Source organism: Pteropus vampyrus, unplaced genomic scaffold, assembly GCF_000151845.1.
Source record: "Pteropus vampyrus isolate Shadow unplaced genomic scaffold, Pvam_2.0 Scaffold213, whole genome shotgun sequence".
NCBI lineage: Eukaryota > Metazoa > Chordata > Mammalia > Chiroptera > Pteropodidae > Pteropus > Pteropus vampyrus.
In genome coordinates this window covers 8891-22117 of record NW_011888994.1, presented here as the reverse complement: position 1 = coordinate 22117, position 13227 = coordinate 8891, and the positions used below count along the sequence as shown (strand labels likewise).

At 33.9% G+C, this 13227-nt stretch overlaps 1 protein-coding gene across 1 annotated transcript in view; it reads right to left on the bottom strand.

Moving 5' to 3' along the window:
* Positions 1-13227, bottom strand: part of LOC105300554 (G elongation factor mitochondrial 2) — a 42751-nt gene that overhangs the window by 22129 nt on the left and 7395 nt on the right. Inside the window, exons 4-9 of the mRNA XM_023538192.1 lie at positions 11075-11227; positions 10293-10381; positions 5929-6017; positions 4334-4394; positions 3907-4086; positions 601-681 (exon numbers count right to left, since the gene is read on the bottom strand). Coding sequence (XP_023393960.1) covers positions 601-681; positions 3907-4086; positions 4334-4394; positions 5929-6017; positions 10293-10381; positions 11075-11227 — 653 coding nt within the window. The remainder of the gene's footprint in view (positions 1-600; positions 682-3906; positions 4087-4333; positions 4395-5928; positions 6018-10292; positions 10382-11074; positions 11228-13227) is intronic.

Genomic DNA, 13227 nt, shown 5'->3' with positions numbered 1-13227 from the left:
TTTGCCAACTTATGGGGGAAGGTCCCTGACAAAAAACAAAACAAACAAACAAACCAGAAATGCCTTGAGGAAGCCTGTCATAATTCAATTACTATCAGTATTTTACTTGCCTAGTCTCTGGTTTAATGTATTTCAAAAGAAAAAAAAAAGAAAAGATCTGTAATGAGTTTCTACTAAAAATTAAGACAGATTCAGAAAAAAGTTCTGAGTAAAATGATCATTGTAGTAGTCTGGAAAACCAGTAAATTTTAAATACAAAATTTCTACCTATGACTTCTCTGAAAATTCTTAGAGAAATGATCACAATGAAAAGTCTGAGAATGAACAATTAACTTCTTCTGACTCAATACAAGAAGATTCAATTTCTAATTTTATAAAGTATATTTGAAAATAGAAAATCACTACCATTATTTAAGTACCTGTACTAGTAGTCACTTAATGTTCTACTAATTTTTGTTTGGGTCAACATTTTCTAATGATATGCAAAGTTGAATTTGAAAAAAAAATAATAAAACCACAAAACGCAGACAAAGAGACAGAGAAAGCAAACCACATTCAATCAGTAAAACCTGGTCAAAGCAAACGAATAATAAAATTTACCTTTTCAGCTGGTATCAAATCAAAATTTTCACTAAATTCTCCTAAAACCAAGTCAGCAAATTCATCATCCAAATCTGCAACCTATAGAGAAAGGCTTTAGTTTTATAACTTGCATTTTTTGTTAAAACTATTAGGTTTAAATATCAAAAATATACATTATCCAAATATTTCAAAACAGCTACCAGACTTATCCAGGCCAAGAACCTCCTATTTTCTGAAAGATAGTTTTCTTTTAAAGGAAAAGAGATTGAAAACTCCTTTATGAGTTTCCTAAATTCACGGAAAGCCTGAGCCACATAAAGCATCTCAGTAAAGTGTTATCTACTCGAAGAGTGCTCAGAAGAAAAGAAAATGCACAATTTATAGCCAATGAAAACATATACAATGGACTGCTGTTTTTCAATAAAACTGGGGGTCTCAGTTTATAAAAAAGTTTCATCTGGTATGCCTCTAATACTCTGAATATTCATGAGATCTGACAGTCAAACTAAAACGACTGTTACTGTAACTAATCTTGCACGGAGGGAATAAATTTAAGTTGGGAATTGAAGACATCATTTTAATAATAAAGATGAAATTAACTAATTCATGTTCTTTTCATAATCATCTGCCAATTTGAAACAGAATTCAGCTGACAATAAAATTAATAAAAGTTTCAAAAGTTTATAATAGTACAAAGGAGTAAAACTTTTAAACTTATTGGGAAAAAACACACTTTTAACAGTTAACTATAGCAGAAATGTACCAAACCATCCTCTTGAAAAACTGGAGCCAAACTACTAGGAAATGACACCATTACTTATTTAAAATCTTTGGACAAGTTATGTCACCACCTTTCTCCCCTGGTTACAAATGGAGATTATACTAGTACCTACCTCATGGGGCTGTTGTGAGGATTAAATAATCAATTCAAATTATGCTTTCAGAACACACAGTAAATATACCATAAGTATTATTTATTATTTTCACTGTTTACCTTTAGATCACAGGAAGTTGATTCCCGTCCACACTAATCTTATTCTCTAATTAAAAATTTTAATTGTGGAATAACATGATATAAACATAACAAAATGTACCATCTTAATCATTTCTAAGTGAATAGTTAAACAGTGTTAAGTATATTTATACTGTTGTAAAATTAATCTCTAGAACTTTTTCATTTCGCAAAACTGAAACTCTATACCCATGAAACAACTCTTTGTCATTCTCTTCTTCCCCAATCCCTGGCAACTATTATTCTACTTTCTGTCTCTATGAGTTTAAATACTCTAGAAACCTCGTATTAAGTGGAATCATACAGTATTTGTCTTTTTGTGAATGGCTTATTTTAATTAGCACAATATCCTCAAGGTTCATTCATACTGTAACATGTGTCAGAAATTCCTTCCTTTTTGAGGCTGAATAATATTCCACTGTGTGAAATTACCACATTTTGTTTATCCGTTCATCTGTTGATGAACACCTTCCACCTTTTGGCTATCATAAATAATGCTGCTATGAACAAGGATATGCAAATATCTCTTCGAGACCCTGCTTTCAGTTCTTTTGGATATATACCCAGAAGTGGAATTGCTAGATCATATGGTAGTTTTATTTTCAATTTTCTGAGGACCCACCCTGTTTTCCACAGTGGCTAAACCATTCTCACTCCCATCAACATTGTAAAAGGGTTGCAATTTCTCCACATCTTTGCCAACACTTATTTTCTGTTTTTTTTTTTTGATAGTAGCCATCCTAACAGGTGTGATGTGGTCTTACTTCTAATTCTATACATACATATGTATTTCTGTAATGAGCACTTTATCTGCTGATAGCATAGAATGAAAATAAAATTTGAGACTATCATGTCCTAGAATAATATGAGATAAATATGCAAGTTTATGTTGGCTCCTTAAGAAGATTACAAAATCCTTCTTAGGTTTATCCTGATAGCTCTTTGGTAAGATAAAACAAAACAATAAAACCTCAAAGAAGAACCAATTATATACCCGATTATTGATTAATAAATGCCAATTCCACATATTTGTTTTACAAGCCCCCTCCCCCAATCAGAAAAGCAGAACAGCAAACTGCATAGAGCTTTAGCTCTTAACTGAGATAGACCTGGATTCAGATTCCAGTTGTGCTATTTATTAGCTGTATGACAACTTATTTAGTATTCTAAAGCTGTTTCCTCACCTGTAAAATGAGGATAATACAGGTTGTTGTGAGGATTAAAAAATATATGTAAAAAGCACTTAAGCTAAATTATAGTAGGTCCTCACTAATTATTATCCAATAATAGAAATAACAATGTTCACTATTGTTAATGATAAACTTGATAATTACTATATATTATAGAAAGTGATTACTTCAAAAATAACTTCATATAAAAGATGAATGAAAAAAATTAATTATGAAAGGATCTATTTTGACCAGGTTAATTTAGAAGTGAAAAAAATCAAAGAGTTCAGACTCAAATGTTTTTCTCTATCATAAAATTCAGGGAGTTTATTTAAGGTATGTTTCACTTACTGTGTTATATATTAACAATATCATATAAGTATTATAAATATTAATAATCTTAGTATTTCCTATTAAAATTTTGAGGGTAAATGAGGTCCAGAATTATTTATTAACTATAAAATTGGTGGTTTTAAATTTTTCTAAATAATTTGACATCTAGTAAAGTAAAAGATGGACATATCCTTTGACCCAGCAATTCCACTCGTAGGTTTAACCCATAACAAATTTCTACATATATACACAAGGAGATATATACAAAGATGTTCACAGCAACACTTTGTAAAAGCGAAAAAGAGGTAACAAGCTCAAAGTTCATCCACAGGAAAACAAACAATAGATTGTGATATAATCATATACTGGAACACTACACAAAGATTGAAAATGAATGAAGTAGAATCACACATACCAACATGGATGAATCTCCAACATAATACTGAACAATGTAATAAAGTACAAACAGTATCATCCCATTCATATAAAGTCTAAACATGAAAAACTAAGTTCTTTAAGGATACATACATTTGCAAACCATAAAGAAAAGCAAATGAAAAATAAACACTATTATCAAGATAGTGGTTGTTGGGTAGATAATTAGTGGAAGCGAGAGAACTATGAACAGGAAGTGGCTCACAGAATCAAGAGTATTGCTGATAGTCTATTTGTTAAGCAGGGTGATGCATACATTGGTGTTCATTTTATTATTCATATACTCTAGATATTTCACATGTAGTTTTATACTAAATTTGACAATAAAAAGTTTCTAAATACTTATGCAATTCTAAATCAAAGTATTTATTTTACTTGTTCGATTAAGGCATTCCTTGCTTCAGTTGTCTCCTTCAGCAATTTAGGATCACTCATTTCCAAGAGGGGTTTTCTCTCAAAGTCTTTTCCATCAACTGAACTGGAGTTCCAAAGAAGTTTTTCTTTACTTACTACATCCACCACTCCTTTGAAAGTTTTGGCTTCACCAATTGGTAACTACAAGGCAAAGTGAGATCAACATTATTGAATGATCACTCAATTAGAATGGCATTGGCGATAAAGCTTATCTTTCTCCACTTTCCCCAAAAATGTCTATTATTACCATAATCTTACCTTTATCTCAACTTCTTCCAAAAAGCACCTAAGAGAGCTTCAGAAATGTGTATGCCACAATAAAATAAACCAATAGAAGACACTGAGAGGGAGTTGTTGCTATTAATCAACCAAATATTTATCAACAAACCTGTAAAAGCAAAGGCTTTGCTTTCAACTTCTCTCTGATGCTTTCAACTGCATAGTTAAAACTGTAGAAAACAAAATAATTATACAGTAGTTTAAAATGTTAAGATTTTTAAACGAGGTTTAAGAATGTTCTCTAAAATTATAACTCTTTATTGTTTCCAATGTTCACTATTTAACAGTTTTCCATTAGACAACATCTTAAATAAACTTGTAATGCCAATTTCAGATACTAGTAACCGAGTATCTACCATAATCCTGCCACACAGGTATGTAGGGTATTATTGTTATTAGTTTCACCTTAACTAAAGTTTGAAGTTAAGGTTACATGAATTGATCAAGATCACAGATAATAATTACAGTTAGGATTCGAATGCAAGATCTGTGATTTCAAGTCAAGGATTCTTCTAGTAACTGCTACCAGCTTTCTTCCAAGAGCCAACCTGACTAATTTTTCTATACTTTTATCTTAGGCATTTTTAATATCATCTACTACATTTGTGCATTTCTGTGCCAACACTGGAGCTGGCTACCTAAGGAACATATATCATCTTTGGCACATGGGCTAATTTATATACACACACACACACACACAAATCATTCTGGTCCCAATGTCTTTGAGAACCAGTCTAGTATGCAGTCATCCCTCTGCATACTCATTAGCACAAGTACTATAAGTCAGTAAAAGTAGTACTTCCATCTACCTCAAGGAACTCCGAACAGAAAAGGGTCAGAACTTGAGCCTTGTACATTTTGAAAGTTGTGCTTTTACTAATCAAGACAAAAGTCCTTTACATCAACAGACTTAGAATTACTATAGAGTTACATAAACACAAAGGATACTGTGTGGCTTTAGGGGAGAAATTGTTTGTTTTGTTTTTGCTACTCTCACACCACAGACCAGGATCTCTCCCTATCACATTTCCTCAGAATCCTTTATATTCTTGATTCTCTCTCTTGCGTATTTTCTCCAAATCTTTAGAATATTCTTGATTATCTGAATTCTGAATTATGTTCTCTGCATAATATATCCATTTTAGATTACCACTGTATAAATCTGAGCGTTAACAACAATATTTTGGCATTAACTCTTTTGCCCTACATGCAGGTCTTAAAACATCTACATTCTCCTCTCCCAGTTCCCTTTTATAGAGAGCATGTTATCTAAAAGCTAAAGAAAATCAGAGGACAAGGAAGAACACTGTTCTCTGAGGCAACTGCAGGAAACAATTCTCTTAACTTCCACCTTTAACAACAATGAGAACACTAAACTTCAACAATACGTACAGGGACTATACCATACAGCTCTAAACAGAACCAGTGGGATCAGCAAGACATAACTCTGTCAGGATCTTAGAAAATAGGATATAGCCTCTCTACATTAGAATCAGGATGATTCATTATCAGCTCTCCATTAATCCCACATTATCATGTAACCCATAAATTAGCTGGTTTCAATTTTTTTTAATGGTATTGAATAGAGATTTCTTGAAATATTTATATTCTATTGGGAATAACTGTTTCTAAATTTAAGTTATAGTCCATTAAAAGCTCAAATTGTATTCTTACTCTGATAAGCCAAAGAAACACTTCAAATACCTTGCTCCAGTTTTGTCCATCTTGTTTAAAAAACAAATTCGAGGTATCTTGTGTTTATCAGCTTGCCTCCATACTGTGAGAGTTTGTGCCTAAAACAAAGAGCACACATTGGACAAAAATAACTATGTTATTACGCACAGAGTAAAGAGATCTAAGAATCTACTATAACATGGAATTAGGCCCTAGTCTATCATAGAATTAGTGCCACTACACTTATACTTCTAGAGTCACTATTTTGCTATCAGGTTAACACAGCTAAGAAGTAACAAACTGTGATGAAAAGTATGTTTCAAATTGAGACTAAAACTTTGGGTGAATTAGGTTGCCTCACAAAGAAAATGAACATCTAGGAGGAACTGAGAGTCATAGAAAGAAGAGTCACCCAAGAATCAGAAGAGCTACTTTTTATTTGGCTTCACCTTACCTCGTACATGTCACACAACACTGAACTTGTTTTCTAATCTGTGAAATATGGATATTGGCTCTTAATTAATTCAGACAATTGGGATTAAAAAGAAGTATACTATAAAAATGCTATTGTGATAAAAACCACGTATTTTTATTGTGACTGAATGTTCATGTAAACTGAAAAGGATTTAAGGGGGGAAAAGAAGTGAATACGTGTGTTTACATGTTGCAATTTTCGTATGCTTTTCTATCTGAATTCTTTTAATTCTACTTTTTGTACACATTAGATATAAATGGTTTGAGTCCATTATAATATGTGCCCAGTGGAGTCCAATAGCCTTGAAGCAGAGCATAAAAAGCCTAATGTGCTGTCAGTTAAAATAGAAGCCAGTTTGTCATTTAAGTTTTATTAGGTGAAATTTGCAAATAAATGTACAATAAAATATACAACTCTTAAGTGTACAGCTCAATGATAAATATATACACTTGTATAACTACTACCCTAATCGAGATATAGAACGTAAGAAATTTTCCTTATGTCCTATCCCCAGTAAGCAACCTACTCTGATTTGTCACTATATATTCATTCTGTCTATTCCTGAACCTCATATAAATAGCATGGCTTCTTTTGCTCAATATAATGTCTGTGACATTCATTCACATTGTTGGATATACTGGTTCACTCATTGTTATTACTAAATTCCATTATATAAATGTATTAGTTTGTTTTCCTATCTACCTATGGATATACACAGGTTGCTTCAAGTTTGGGGCTATTATGAATTTAGCTGCCATAAACATTCTGAGTAAGTCTTTGGTGGATGTTTCCATTGCCTTGGATAAAGATATAGTAGCAGCATTACTGGGTTATTAAAAAAAAAGTGTATAGTTAACTTTAAAAAGAAACTGCTAAATTGTCTTCCAAAGTGTTTCTGATATCTTATAGTCCCACCAACAATGTATGGATTCCAATTGCTTCGCATCCTCAACCAACATTTGCCATCATTCTTAATTTTAGCCATTCTTGTGAATATGAAATGTTCTCTCTTTGTAATTTTAATTTGCATTTCCCTTTCAACCAATGAGGACTGAGCATCTTTTCATGTACTTAATGGCCATTCACATATCTTCTTTAGCGAAGTATTCATTCAAGTCCTTTGTCCATTTTTTAATTGGGTTGATAAGTTTGTGGGTTTTTTTGTTTGTTTTTTTTACTGATTTGCAGTTCTTCATATATTTTAGATACAAATCCTTGGTCATACACATGTATTATAAAAATTGCAGCACATACAACCAAGACAATGATATCCTCTTACATAATCAACAGTACTCTTGAAATTTACTGCACTCTTGAAATTTAACATTCATATAATATTTTATCTAACATTACAAATATTCTCATAGCCTATGGCTTACCCCTTTTTTTCTTAGTTTTAATGAGAAAATGTAATTTTGATAAGGTCCAATGAATCAGCTTGTTTTGTTTTATGCTTCTGTGTCCTCTAAAAAATTGTTATACCTACCCCCAAGGTTATGAAGATAAGCTAAATAGATTTAGCTTAACACTATGATCCACGCCAAATACTTGTTTATGCTGAGGTTTTCTTGGGGGAGGAGGAAATTATAAATTTCCTCCAAAACATATTAAAAAATAAAACGAAAACTCCCATCATCCCACTTGCTAGCTAAAAGCCTATTTAGCAAACAAGAGCCTCCTATATCACAAATTTAACTTCTTATTCCAGCATATTTCAATCTTGTAAGTAATGCAATCTATGTGAAAGATTAAGTGTCAAATTTATGTAAAGAAGCTATAATGACAGAAAGGAGATGCAACCATTAGGAAATGAGGTGACTCAGAAAGAAACAGAAATAGCAGTGTATAATCAAACTTAAACCTCAGTGTAAGGCTTTATATCAAGCAAATATCACTGTCAAGGGTCCTCAGGGAGGGCTTCCAATAACTGCATTATTTTACCCCCAAATTTTCATTTTGAAAATTTTCAAATCTATAAAAGAAGTGAATAGAACAATAAATGTCCATGTACTCTTCACCTAGATTCACAAAATATTAACATTGTGCCACACTTGCCTTTTCTTTTTCTACAAACATTTGCATACACACATTATATGTGCGTGGTGGCTGTGAAAATGTGCTACTTGGATCTGAAGAGCATAATTAACTGATGGCCCCAACTGCTGCCCTTCTAGATCTACTACCATGTTCTCTCAAGGCTCAGCTTCTTATGGATTGTTCCCAGCTAATGTGAGCACTGCAGAAGTACTAATGTAGGTCTATTCCTGCAAGACAAGGGACTCCTATAGCAAGTGACTTTGGCTCAAGGGCTCCCCATTGGCTGAGCCAAACTCTTTTTGGAACTATGCTGTAGTTTGAGACTCTTCCTACTCAATCCTCCTTCCTTCCCAAGTGTCAAACCTGCCTTGTGGTCTGAATGCTCTCTCCCACTTGTCTCTTTTCTCCTTTATTCTTCACAGGCATTTTCCTCAATAAATCTCCTATACATCACATCCTATCTTAGCATCTACCCCTCAAAAGTACCCAAATTAATAATGTATGTGAGAACGTGAAAGCATGAGAGCAATGAACCACGAGACTTCAACACAAAATACTTTGGCATACATTTCCTAAGATTAAGGACATTCTCTAACAACCAGTTACAATGATCATATACTGAAAAATTTCAGTTGACACAATACATATAGTTCATATTCAAAATTTCTCATTTTCCCAGTGATGTCCTTTCTAACTTTTTTATTTTAGATCCAGAATGCAGTTAAAGATGAAATATTACATTTAATTTTGTCTCTTTAGAATACTTTAATATAGAACAGTTTCCCAACTTCTTTCCCCACAATCATTCATTTTCCTTACATCGAAAAATTATTTTTAAACTTCTGAAAAGTCCTGGTCATGTATTTTGTAAAATGCCTTTCCATTTAGATTTGATTAGATTTTGGCCAAATTTGCCAGGAATAAAACATAGATCATGTGTCCTTCTTAGTGCATTGTATCAAGAGGTCCGCGATGTCAATTTGTCCCATTTGGGGGAATGTTAATTTTGATTGCTTCATTAAAATACTACTTTTAGTAATTTTAAGATTAGAGAAACTTATAATCTTGAGATTATAAGACAAATGGAGTACTAACTAAAGAGTAGCAATAATTTATTATAATTCCACTTTCAAGATTTATTCAAGAAGCTTTATACTAACTGTTGGGAGACAATTCTTCATGGGTCTCTCACGTTCCTGCATGTTTTGCTCGGAGAGGCATTGACTGCTTTTGTGCTGGTCTATGTTTTCAAGGACGTTTGTATAGTGAACAGCTCAGAAAGATAGAAACAGTGTCTCCTCTCAGAGCAAAAGGTAGGTGTACTGACAACCCTGGAAGATAATGTCACTCACCAGAGCAAAGGGCAAGCATGTTAACTGCCTGTTGTAAACTATTTGCATTGTCTAAGCACCGATACCACTGCGTGTACAGCTGTCACTTGACGCCCTTTGGGTCACCCTGTGGGACTTAGGGCTTGGGGAACCAGCACAAAAAAATGCTGATACTTCAGTTATTCCTATTTCTGTGACTAATAAAGTCTTTTGTCTCTGACTCAGGAGTCTTGTATCTTCTGCCAAAATCCATAAAACTATAGCAGGCTAACTTATTAACTTGAAAATAAGGTACAATCTTCTCTGGCCCTTCACGGTTCAATGCTAACTTTCATATTTTGTACAGAAAAGCAAGCATATTTTCCTTTTACTATGAAATATCTAGATCACATACAGACCACATCTCAATATTAAATTCCAACTTCTTTTAATTATAATTTGATTTATATGAGCTTACCAAATAAAGAGTTATAGTAAACTAAATCTGACACATCCTTTTTAAAAAAATCATGATGTTCTATCTTTATTTTACTTTGGTAATATTTTTTTACCTCTACACCAGCAGAGGCATCAAATACAGCCACTGCACCATCCAACACTCTTAGGCAGCGCTCAACCTCCAAAGTAAAGTCCACGTGACCTAAGAAAAAGATGAGAAATATAACACTTAAAACCTTAAAAAAACAAAAACAAACAAACCCGAAAAAAAAACCATATGACCCAGCAATCCTATTTTTGGGGACATATCCCAAAAAAATTGAAAGGAGTGTCTCAAAGAGATATTTACACACATCTGTTCATAGTAGCACTATTCATGATAGCCAAGAGGTAGAAGCAACCCAAATGTCCATTGATAGATGAATGGTATATATACAAAATGTGTTATATATGTACAATGGAATACTATGCAGCCTTAAAAAGGAAGGAAATGCTGTCACATGCTACAGCATGGATGAAATTTGAAGGACTTTACACTAAGTGACATAAGCCAGTTACAAAACAACAAATATTGTATGACACTGCTTATACGAGGTATCTAAAGTCATCAATCCCATAGATACAGAAAGTAGAATGGTGGTTACCAGGGGTGAGAGGAGGGAATAAAGAAGCATAATTGTTTAATGGGTATGGAGTTTCAATTCTGTGAAATGAAAAAGTTCTGAAGATCTGTTTCACAACAATGTCAATATCCTTATTGCTACTGAAATGTACACTTAAAAATGGTCAAGATGGTAAGTTTTATGATACATGTTTTTTACAATTAAAAAAAAAATGTACACAAAAATCTCAAAACGATGCAGCATTTCTACATTGCTGTAACAGCACACTGTACCTGGTGTATCAATTAGGTTGACTCTATACCCCTTCCAATCAAACGTAACAGCAGCTGATTGAATAGTAATGCCTCTTTCTCGCTCTTGAGCCATGAAATCTGTCACTGTGTCTCCGTCATCAACATCTAACCAGTAAAAAAGATGACACGTTTAGGTTTAACTGCAAGTGTGTTTTCTTGGTATTTGATATCTACCTGACAATTTAACTTGCTCTAAGAAAAACTGTTCATAAAATATTTGGTTTAATATTTAGAGCCCTTAATCTTTCTCCAAATAAATCCTTGTTATAGAAAAAGCTTTTTTTCGCAAGATTAACAATTTTTCTACAAAAAAGTTTTTCTGTTACAACTACGATTAAAACCTGTTTAAGTATTTTAATATTACTGAACCATATACTTCTCGTTTTGTTCCTAATTTAACTTTCATTACCCTTCCTTATCTGTTGTTCCCCATGCCTGATCTCTTGGTAGAAGGCAGAATAGTGCAATGAAAGAGCAGACAGACCTAGATTTAAATTCTAATTTTACTACTTACTACTCTATGATCTTGAGCAAGTTACTTAACATAGCTTATAAAAAAATAAGGCTAATAAAGTCAACTTTGCTGGGTGGTTATAAGAATGAAACAAGACTATATATATAATGCAACTAGCTCAGTAAATGTTAAGTAAATGGTAGCTACATGGAACAAGGTAGAGAAAAAAATCCCTCCCAAGTTATCCTTTATAAACTCTTCTCATTACTAAAGTTTCAAAAAAAGGACGGAGTGGGGGGTGGATTTATTTGTCAAGTACAAATAAAGTTTTGATAGAACTTCTACAGCATAAAAGCATGGATAAAGTTCAAAGTCATGAAAAGCAAAGACCTACAACCAAGACTACTCTACCCGATAAGGTTATCATTCAGAATTGAAGAGATACAGTGTTTCCCAGACTAGAAAAGGCTAAAGGAGTGCATGCATCACTACTAAACCAATATAAGAAAGGGACTTCCATAAGAAAAGAAAAAATCAAAAATCTGAATAAAAGGAGTGATGTGACATAAGCAGCATGGTGACATAAAAGAACCTCCAGGTCTCTCCTCTTGAAGTTACAAGTTGGGCAGCTATATTCAACAAAGGATTACCTGCTCAACACACGAATATGTCGAAGAGATCCACCCACTAAGACCTCTGAAGGCTAGCTTACTGAAGTGAACAATGGAGATGGGATGGGGGCAAGGACAGAGACTGAAAATGCAAATGCAGGCTGGCGCTCACTGCAGCCCCAGAGGTTGTGAAAGCAGTCAAGGGCTGAGGTGCACTCTCCATTAGGTAGACCAGCCTGTAGGGGCGAAGGTGACAATTAGGCCTGAGTGGCTGGTACACATGGAGGCTAAGCCCAGGGGCAGGGGAGCGGTATAAAAGGTGGCAGCATTCCACAAACTGCCATCACAGCACAAAGGGATCCACAGATGCAGGAATCTACCTCCTCCATCCTCCTACGGCCCACCAAGCAGTAAAATCCTCACTGGACACATGGTTAAAAGCCAAACAACTTTCTAGCCTATGTGGTCTGGGCTCCTTATGGCTGAACCCACTGGGAAGAACAGAGTCACAGACGGGCAAAAACCTATCTCTCTCAGCCCACCTCTCCTCTTCCCATTATAGCTGTGAGGCTGGCAGCCTGTGGGTGTGGGAAATGGTATGCAAAACACATGACAGGAGACTTATAGTACACATTAGAGAAATGCAAATTAAAACCACAATGAGCTATCACCTCACATCTGTCAGAATGGCTATTATCAAAATTCAACAAACAACAAGTGTTGGCAAGGATGTGGAGAAAAGGAAACCCTCATGCTTTGTTGGTGGGGTTGCAAACTGGTGCAGCCACTATGTAAAACAGTTTGGAGGTTCCTAAAAAATTAAAAATAGAACTACCTTATAACCCACCAATTCCACTGTCAGGTATTTATTGGAAGAAATCCAAACCATTAATTTGAATAGATATATGCACTCCTATGTTCATCGCAGCATTATTTTCAATAGCCAAGGTATGGAAGCAACCTAAGTGTCCATGGATAGATGAATGGATAAACAAGAGGTGGTACATATATATAACAAAATATTAGCCATAAAAAAAAGAATGAAATTTTGCCAGTTGTGACATGGA